Source organism: Triturus cristatus, chromosome 6 (genome assembly GCF_964204655.1).
Source record: "Triturus cristatus chromosome 6, aTriCri1.1, whole genome shotgun sequence".
Classification (NCBI taxonomy): Eukaryota; Metazoa; Chordata; class Amphibia; order Caudata; family Salamandridae; genus Triturus; species Triturus cristatus.
In genome coordinates, this window is record NC_140589.1 from 502,835,810 (window position 1) to 502,846,124 (window position 10,315).

Sequence of the window (10,315 nt, forward strand, 5' to 3'; positions counted from 1 at the left end):
AAAAGAACCACATCAAGAAGAAGGACACCGCCTATGGTTTATTGTCTGAACAGTAATATTGGACTGATAGAATGTTGATTGTGAATAACCTTGTTTTTCATTGTGTAAAGCAATTAAGTCTTTGCTGAATTGGTAATGCACACTCATGCATGAGTGTATTAGGTAGTGCACATCCTGTCTAGAACACATTGCTCTAGTTTATACTTCTTTTTTTATTTGGTGGCAGGGTGGAACCACCACAGGTAGTGCACACCAAGTAAGAATACTTGCAGTACATTGAGTTTAGTTTGTGTAACAGTTTACTTGAGTGCACGCTAGCTGTTAGTATTTTCCGATTGTTTCACTTTTAGAAAGTATGCATTTTGTTGTTTAACCGTTCTGTGTGCCTCTGCCTGTGGATTGACTGCCTAGTTTTAGAGTGACAGGGGCTGGGGTAGTACCTTCACTGTAGACAGCCACTGGGGGGGCGTTGAGGTGTGCCTAGCCCATCCTGGAAGACTCAGAGCTGAACTGAATGAACATTGGCTGCATTTGTCATGTAGTTCCTATAGAAAATATACAGGATCTGCAGGTTTAGACAGCATACACTGTAGGATTGGTATCAGACTGATTTCGGACACCCCCACCGTTATGTTGGCTTTGTGTACCAACTAGCTCACAGTGCCACTTGAATCTCCTCTTACCAAGGAGAGAATAGTTCTCGGCAACTATCGAACATGACAACCCAGATCCCTCAGGATCTTGGAAACAATATGCTACATTTCGCTCAGTCACTTGTACTTACTTAGTCAGACTCAGAGAAATACACAGAATAAACAGGCTGGGCACTTTCAATAAGTATTTATTTAACAGTCGTTACTCTGGTGTATAATAGATGAGCTGCAACAACCATTAGACAGTATTAGATATAAATGATTAGCAGTACTATAAAGGTACATGGATGGTATAGCTCTACCATCTTACAATAGTCGTGGATACATTTGAGTATATAAAAAACATGATAAAAAGATGGGTACTCCTACGATGCCTCCCTAACTAGATGTACCTAGCATGTGTGTAGGTGTTAAGCCAAGAATCCCTCTAGGATTTTGTCAACCCCATTAGCTGAAGTGAGAGACTGTGGGACCCCGTCCTGGTCTCACGTTGGACACCCCGCGAGGGATGTTAGACTACTGCGAGCTGGAGTGTCTGCATGCAGGAAACTCAGCGTCTCTGGTCAGTGTGTCGGCCGGGAAGTCTCGGTCTCCTCTGTCTTATCTTAGCAAGATGTGATGTATAAATACCCATAGGTCTCCCCAGGGGTCCTACCTTGCTGTGTTACTGTGTCGGCCTAAGGATGACGTCGGGCATGAACTTTATACATAGATATTATACAGGCGATAGTAGTCCTGCTGTGTTTCCAAGAATCCTCATGCATAATGTATGAGCTTTCGAACTATGGAAAACCCGTGTTCTGAATGCAGTGTAGCATCTAGGTAAAAAGGTCAGTCCCTATAAACCGTGACAAGTGTAATGTAGGGAAGAATATAGGTGAAGGGTAATGAAATTACAGAGGCCTGTATCATGGTACCTATATGGAATATAACACATTTAGAGTAGTGGGAGCAAGTTTTCCTTGCACCTGAATAGGGCCTGTCTCCCTTGCACAATGCTCTCTCCACCCCCTGTGGTCATATTGCACCAGTGAGGACAGAACTGGTTTGGACTGGGCTCAGAGACCCTTGCACAAAGAAGAACAAAGACACAATGGTGTATAAATAGTGGATCTTAAACCCCAGAACTTTAGGTCACTTCTGGACTCAGAGGAACCTTTGCCAACGAGTAGTGCTGGAGAGCAGTGAGGAGGAGCACTGCCCCTGTTGCTTTGTGTTGTGTGGGGGTTGGCCTGCAGTTTCTGCTTCTGCCAAGGAAAGGACAAAGACCCTGACCTTGCTGAGAAACCTGCTTGAAGAAGAATCTGCAAGGACCTGTGTGTGCTGGCCTCCTGTTCTGAAGTCTCAGGGACGCAAAGACTTCACCCCCAGCTCCCTTGAACTCTATTGCTGATCTGCCAGGAGGTGTCTGTTCCAAGTTTGGGCCTCTGGAGCTGAAACTAATTTGAAACAATCAACAAAACCTGTCTCCAATACCGTCAGCAATGCAGCAGTAATGCTGCGGCCTGCACTGAGGCCTGGGACACCGCTTGTGAAGTGCACGATGCACTGCCCGGCCTGCACCGTAGCTCCAATGCCCTTCGATGCCTGCTGACATCTGCAGTTATCCGAATTTCCCGACGCCAGTGCTCGCACTGACTTCGTCATCGCCAGCACCTGCATCCTGTTATCACGACGCCGATAATCACCGAGGGTGACTTCACGAACTCGCCCACTTCGCACCGTCACCAGAACCAACGCCTCACCGCCGACGCAACCGGCTTCCCCTATCCTGGATGCAACACATCGCCTCCTCGCGGACAAGTGGAGTTGCTGTTTTGAAGCTGCTCTGTGTTTAACAGTGCAGGCCGCAACCTACCTGCACCTTTAAGAGGGATTGGAGATGCCCTTGTAGGCAGGTGCAGTGAGTGATTGAACCCGCCTGCAACGGGATGTCTGGGGTGTCCATGGGACCCCCCTTTCACCCTTCCAGAGGACTGCAATATTTTAGGTGGCACACTATCAGTGCGCCTCCTGACAGCTTCTTTGCCTCTATGGCCAAGTCCGTAATACGGCGCAGGCACAGAGGCAAAGGTATTCCCTCATTTGCATGGGGTCATGCATCCATGAAAATGAGGGAATGCCCTCTGATGATAATGCTGGCGCTTTATGTGCGCCAGCACTATCGGTATTAAAGAAGGGGACGCAGCCCCTTCTGTAATACCAAAGTGCCCCAGGGGCACACAAAGCAGGCACAAACACCCGTTAGCTCTTTTGTAATGTAGCCCCCGGGACTGTTGAAGGTGGCCTGGGGTGAGTTTATAGCATAGGGTGCATGACCATGCTATGACATACTAATTTATAGAAATATTAGGGGTACCTTCTAAAAGAAGTGGTCATCTTGGAAACTTAGAGGTACAAATCAAGAACTATAATCATGCAGTGGACATTGCATTCAAGCAAGAGACAGTCATCATGCATTGAGTAATTCAGGTATACCAGCACTTCAATGTATTTCCAAAGGCTGCTACATACAGGCGTGCTTTCATCTACTGTGGTGGTTGGGTCAAACATCTTGTTGTAAGGAGAGAGAAGGTTGGGCCTCGCATTACAGATGCTCCAAAATGAAGCTCACAGGCATCATTTCATCTCCTTATTTAGGAGGGTGAGGCCAGAGAGTTGCCTGTCAATATCACTTATTGGAATAAGGCGCAGAGCTTTTTTTATACCATTTTGTATTTGCTCCAGCGTATCTGCAAAAATACATATATTTACTTGCCCTTTGACATATAATATTTAGTCTTTATTATAATACACAAAAACATTTTTGGGTGAAAGTGTTGGAAGGAATAAAATATATGGGATTGATGATCATTCACTCAATTACTTAATACAATGAAATGGCAGATGGTTTCTGAAATATTTGTTAACTCCACGATCTTTTTACATAGCTGCTGTCTGAGTAAATTGAAATGCAGGTATTTCAATTGAGATTATATTGAATAACTGCGCTCCTTTTATAATCCCTGCAGGTTATATTTCAGGATTCTTACCAAGAACCATGGCACGTTTTAAGATTCGATTTGGCAAAAGAAATGTGATGCTATTTAGTATGACATAGAATTATAGATGGACAAGGGTGATTTAAAGGGATGCTTGTCAAAGAGGGTTCATGAGGGACATCAAATAGATAATGAGAGCGATTCTCAAGTTCTCTGTGATGGCACTCAGAAAGCTGAGGTGAAAACCATCCCTGAAATTCACTTTTTATCCATCTGTAGTTTTATTTTATGTATGGCCACCAAAATCATCTGCCCCTGCTTTAGATAGTTACACAGGGGCAGAGGAGTATTGGAAGAGCCATACATAACATTGTCTCTCTTCCCTGTCTCCAATCTTGAAAGAAAATACCCACCACCATCACTCACTGTGCTTCCCCTTCCCTTCTTCCCAGAAGCTGTGCTCCCTGCTTTCCAGGGCCGCCCTGGCAGGCCCTCAGAGAGGCCAGCCGGAGCAGCCTTGAATCCTTTTATGGCGTGGAAACAGTGGTTAACAAGTTCTGTTACACGCCGTTGCTGCGTCATAGCAGTGAATAACTGGATTTACAGCCCAGTCATTCATCCTAAGTGGTCTCTAGGACAGCCATTCATAGCATTTAAACACAGAATAGTGGAGAGTGCCCCATGCCGCTTTGGATATTCGAACACGAAGCATGCTGGAAGAATTATTTGGACCATGACCATACTTTTTAGAAGTATTACTCTGCTAAAAATACACCATTTATTATGATCAGTGGCCCTGTTCATACTATGACTATGTAGTCTTTCCAGGGGCGATCGATCCCTCCGGGCGTTCACCGCAGAATGGTGAGTGCATCAGATGTTATTTTTGTTCTGCGTGTGGTACAGTGAATGACTTTTCCTACTTTAAAAACATTTCCCTTCCTCACTTTAAGTATGAAAATCATTAAGCACCTCATAGTATTTGCATATGTCATGCGGAAGGTTGGCAATCAATGGGGTTATTTAAGTAATATTCAGACCCAGAAACCGCGTATGTGACTGTTAACATAGCAGTACTTTACATGGTCATTTAATCTAAATATTTACATAGAATTCCTATGGCTATGTTTCTATCGTTTGCTTTCCTCTTCTTTAGCAACGTATTATTCTGTTTAAGGCAGCTAAAGTGGACAAATGACCGCCTTAAAAGTCCTGTTCACAAAATAAATCGTAATTTTCCTGTCTGAAAATGCAAAAGTAATTACTGTCTATGCCACTTTTGGATATATTATGACATAAACAGTATTGTAAAGAATGCTGATTTCTTGTCAGTATTATTTGACATCAGTTGGTCAAAATCCAAAAACCTAAAATAGCTGCCGGGAGACAACCCTTTATATTTACAAGGCATTCTCTCAGAAAGGACCACAACTGAACTATTGCGATCGTACACTTAAGCAGTCCATCCAGTTCACAAAAGTATACCTAGCAGATGTGAATGCATTCAACCTTGCAAGATTGCACACCACAACTGCATACAGTTAAGCCGACACAAATCGTGAGCCTTGTGAATGCCCAGAAACTCAGGAGATTGTGAGCATTCATAAACTCCTCGAGACCCTTTACCACACCAGAGAATTGCTCCTGCAGAGAGCTGGAGCAGAACCCTTTTCCATAATGATAGAGGGACCTGAACACTTCCAAAGTCGGTGGGGGTGTTAAAAAATGTTATGCCAGTGAGAAAACAAATCAGCAAATGCTCACGGGCACTGCCTTCTCCTAGTACAGACTACCACTCTGTATACAATTCTGCATTGTGGGAATACTGATGTCTGGAAATGACACAAAACTTTCCAAATAGTACGCCTCGCAAGCTGCACCAGTCTCAGCTTTCCAGATGGACTAGAAGGAATGTCTGTGAATTTCGAAATAATCCAAAAGTAGAGAAGACATCTGCAATTGTATGTTTACACTTTTTTGTGACGCTGGCCCAATATGTTGCAAGTGTACAGTAGATAATATAATGTAAAAACAAAACAAATGAGACATTTTTTAGTATCCGCAGATGAGGGACATTTGTAATCCATCCGATCTGTTTTGCCTGAAACAAACAAAATGTGTTGTTTGCGAAAACGGAATAAATGGGAAACTGGTTTCTGGTAGCAGAACACAGAGCACAGTTTAGATTACAAGGGGATTCTCAGTTCAGGACGCCATCCCTGAGTGAAGCTGCAATTGTCGTGGCCATCGCAGTAGCTGCTTCACACCAGGCAGCAGCTTTCAGAGAGTTTTTTATGAGCACCTAAAGGCTCTCTTCTAGAAACTGTTCCTAAGTATGGTGTTTGTGCTCACAAGTCATATTTAAGGACTTTTAAACATGACATGCGTGTCTTTTTTTGCTATTTTCACTTAATAGCAATTGTAAGAGGTAAAATATGTGATACAAGAAGAGTGTTTAAAGCACAATAATCTGACATTTAAATGAGATATATATATATATATAATGAAGCTGTGCCCTAGGAATATAGGTCAGCTTTACACCTCAATTGACTCTTTAAATTAACAAGGTCGACAAAAACACATACCAAGTGCCTCTTTCACTTCTTACTGAGCATCGCAAAGGAAAATGGTCTCTTCGAATACCCATGTATTTTTTCTAAGGAACATAAATTCACATCTATGCCTTCTGCTTGATTTAAGATGTATCATTGCTGGAGACAGTCGCCTTTAAAGCTTCAGTTTTCTATCCAGGCTGCTAGTATTAGGAAATTAAGCTCTGCCACTGTGACAGATACAAAATTGGTTTGGCTTTCAATATTTTTGTTCTGGTTACCATACACATTTTTCAGATGTATTTCATGTGCCTTTAAGTGTGCTATTAAGTTGTGAAGTATGCCCCTGATTAGCTTCGGAAGTTGAGATTTGACTATTGATTGTGACATAATGGTAAGATTATTACAACATCAGCTATATATGGGTAGAAGCGTGAAGTGGAAGTCCTGTAAAGAAAATTCATCTCACTCTCAGAGGAATCTGACATCATCATATGGAATGCGTTTTTAAGCACCTAATTAGCAAAGGAAGGTCCTTCTCGTTCAAGATTTAGGCTGATATTTATGGCATCTCTAAACCTAGCAATGTGACAATTTCCTTATCTATTCCTCAAAAGGAATCAAAAGCTATCCTTAACATGAGTCCTAAAAAGAATGCTGAGTCAGATCCAGGGCCGGACTGGCCTTAGCGGCACCGGGCAATCCCCCCAGTGGCGTAGCTACAGCTTGTGGCGCCCGGGGCTATCCCTCATATTGCCGCCCCCTGGGGGGGGAGGGCATGCACTTCAAAGAGGTCCGAGAGACACGTAGTATCGCCGCTAATAGTTACCTTGATCATGCAACTTACATGCACATACATGACACGGTCCAAGGCTACACAGTTGAATACAGCGGTGACTGGCAGTACAAAAGAGAACACACAGACTGCATGATCTCTCTGGGGACTCAGAAAAACCGCATGTGACATCCATCAGAGAGCTGCGTGAACAATTACCTGGTAATCCCCTCAACACAATGTAAACATGCACATATATGACACTGTTCATGTAACCTTCATCTACAGCTGACATTAAATGACCATACATCATGGTCCCCCCCCATTAAAGCAGTGGGGACCTGCACAAACGTGATGTGCTCTGTGGACCCAAAACCAACTTAACAGTGTCGAAGCCTGTGATTCTTTATCTTTCAAAAACAGCAAATTAATTATTCACAGGGAATGACTCACTGTGTGCCCTTAAAACTAAACGCAGCACAAAGGGGTCAGTCAGCTCCACCTTGCCAACAAAGACCGGATACAAAGCCCACTCTGGTGGCCCAAAGGCAACAACCAGGGGTCGCTCCCTGTCATTACTTCCAAGCAGCAGCAACCAACTCCCTGGGAATGAAAAGACATGTGCTCTTGGTACCCAAAACCAGCTTGTAATAGTGCATCTCTCCTTCACAGCAGCCTCAGCACACACATGGTGCACAGCCTGCCTGGGAGCCCAAAGCTAAAATACAGGGAGGGGCGACACATTATGATCACAATCCTTAAACACAGTTGTGGGGGCCATGGGAACTTGTTCAACTCTATCCAAGACCCGGGACAAACTGTTCCGGTGCTGCGGCACTCCTTGAATATTCAGAAGAAACAAGAAATATTACATTTTTCTGCGATTTTGTTTTCACATTACTTTCATGGTAACCAACAGTGTTAAAAGTCTACAAGAACAGTAAAATCGTAATAATGTGTCAAGTACGGAATGGCAAGGCTTGCACACTGCCGGGTGGGGTTTACCTTCAGCCCCCTGCTGGTTTGTGAAGGGAGGGGAGTGGAGGGGCCATCGACCGGTTAACTGCGGAGGATTAGGACAGTCAATCAGATCTTTATCAATAACCTGTAGTTCGGTGCCAAAGACCGCTCTGGCCTCTTCCCAGATGAGAGGCCTGGGGTCCCGCATGCCCACCTCAGAATCTGTACCCCAAATATGGCGGGAGGGCCCCCTGCACAAGAAGGGTGAGGGGGAGGGAGACAGACATGAATTCATTATAGTAAATTCACTGAAAACAACACTAAGGTTAATATGACTTTATTATTAGGTCTTGTAATAATATAAAAAAATATTGTTTTAGTTAGCAGCCCCTCTTAATACACAACAAAAAAACAACAAAAATTCAAAATGATATATAGGAAAGTAAATGAAAACACTATCTTTATTTTTCAAGTAAAACTTAAATCCAACATTCTAAAATGTTATTTTTCTTGCTTTTCTATTGGCAAAATCATCGATGACATCGTCGAAGTCTACTTCATCACTCAGTTGCTGTTCTATAGACAGTATGGCAAGATTTCTTAAACGTAAGGCACTCATTGTAGATCTTAGGAAATTCTTAATCAATTTCAATTTAGAAAAACTCCTCTCACAACCAGCAACACTTACAGCAATTGTGAGGAAAATTCGCAGTAGTATTACAATATTTGGAACGGAGTTCTCAAGACTGTATTTTAGAATAAACTGCAAAAGTTCAAGGGGACTGTCCTTCCAGGTCTCTGTTTCGTGTTGCGTAGCAGCAACAGAAATAAAACTCTGAAGTCTTTTTCTCTCAACGAGGAACTCTTCCTCATTAATGTCATCATGATAATGATTTAGTTGACATTCGTATTTTTCATTCAAATGATTCGATGGAGTAAGGAAAGCATATTTTTCAGCAAGAACATGAAGTTGTTGAAATCTTGTGGTGATTTCTTGGATCACTCTGTCCAGTGAAGCAAACATTTCTCTCCTCAACTCAGTTTCGTATGAATATTCAGCATCTCGTGATTCTTCACCTGCCATTAGTTTCTTCTTTCTACACCGACGATCCATGACTATCCCAAGATCATCACAAATTTCTTTGGCGTAAGCTACTGAATTGTTAACTAATTCACACCTATTTTCAGTTAGAAATGCTTTTAAAGCATTGAGTTTTATGTCACATTGTTGTATATTCAATCCTTTGGTTTGGAGGTAGACCTGAGTGTCGTTAATTTCTACAAGGACGGATTCCCACAGGCCAAGAAAGCACAGGAAGGAAAAAGATTGTAAAGCAACAAGCAGCACACCAGCATCTGACCTGGTAACTCTATTTTCTTCTTCACCAGTTAAACGTTCTACAGCACTTAAGATTTTTGAGTAATTTTTTTTTACAACACTCACAGCATCTCCCCGTGCACTCCACCGAGTTTCTATTACACGCTTGACACTTTGGCCAGTGACTGAAGTCAGAATATCCCAGCGATGGGTCGAGGAAGAAAAAAACACGAACAAACGCTCCACAGTTCCAAAAAAGGTAACAGAATTCACAGCAACAGAAGCTGCATGTAAACCAGCCAAATTCAGCGAGTGATTTGTACATGCGACAAATTCTGCTTTTCCATTCATTTCCCTGATGCGTCTTTGAACGCCAGTATGTTGACCAGCCATCACAGCAGCATTATCATATGCTTGTCCTCTACAATTTTGAATATCAATTCCGTTGCTTTCTAAATTCTGCAAAATCATAGTTGAAATATTCTTAGCGGTTTTACCTTTTGTTTCAATGAAATCGACAAATGATTCCACAACCATCACTTTATTTCCACTGATCATAACATAGCGTAAAACTTGGCTCGTCTGATCCTTATGAGAAATATCAGGGGTGCTGTCGAATATCATAGAAAAATACTTAGCTTCTTTCACTTGCTCGATAACTTTGCTTCTTACTTTTTCTCCCAAAAGTTCTATAAACTCATTCTGGATAGGAGGCGACATATAGGATTTAGCATACTTTTTTCCCAGCTTAATTCTTACAGTATGCTCACGTAGCACTGGATCGTATTTCGCCAACAAATGAACTAATTCTAGAAAATGTCCTCTATTTTCTGTTGATTCAGGTTCATCATCAGTCTTGCAATGAATTCCTTCTCGGTGACCCCGTAAAGCCAAATTTTGTTTAGCTAGGAATCTAATGATATCCAACAATCCCTCCACTTCTTTACTTCGTTTTCAACTTGTTCTTGTGCCTTTTTGTCAATTGTTGCTCCACATCGGATTCTAATTTCTAACTCCTTCCATTGTGTGAAACATCGAACATGGGCCACACTAGATTCATGATTGAAAATTTTAGG

The 10,315-nt window shown here is 42.4% G+C and overlaps 1 protein-coding gene across 1 annotated transcript; it reads right to left on the reverse strand.

The window, feature by feature from the left end:
- Positions 1–855: 855 nt before the first annotated feature.
- On the reverse strand, positions 856–9,959 carry LOC146817333 (52 kDa repressor of the inhibitor of the protein kinase-like). The gene is made up of 2 exons (XM_085609618.1): positions 8,610–9,959; positions 856–879 (listed from the first exon to the last, which is right to left on the reverse strand). The coding sequence occupies exons 1-2, from the start codon at positions 9,957–9,959 to the stop codon at positions 856–858; spliced, it is 1,374 nt and encodes a 457-aa protein (XP_085465744.1).
- Between the last annotated feature and the right edge of the window lie 356 nt (positions 9,960–10,315).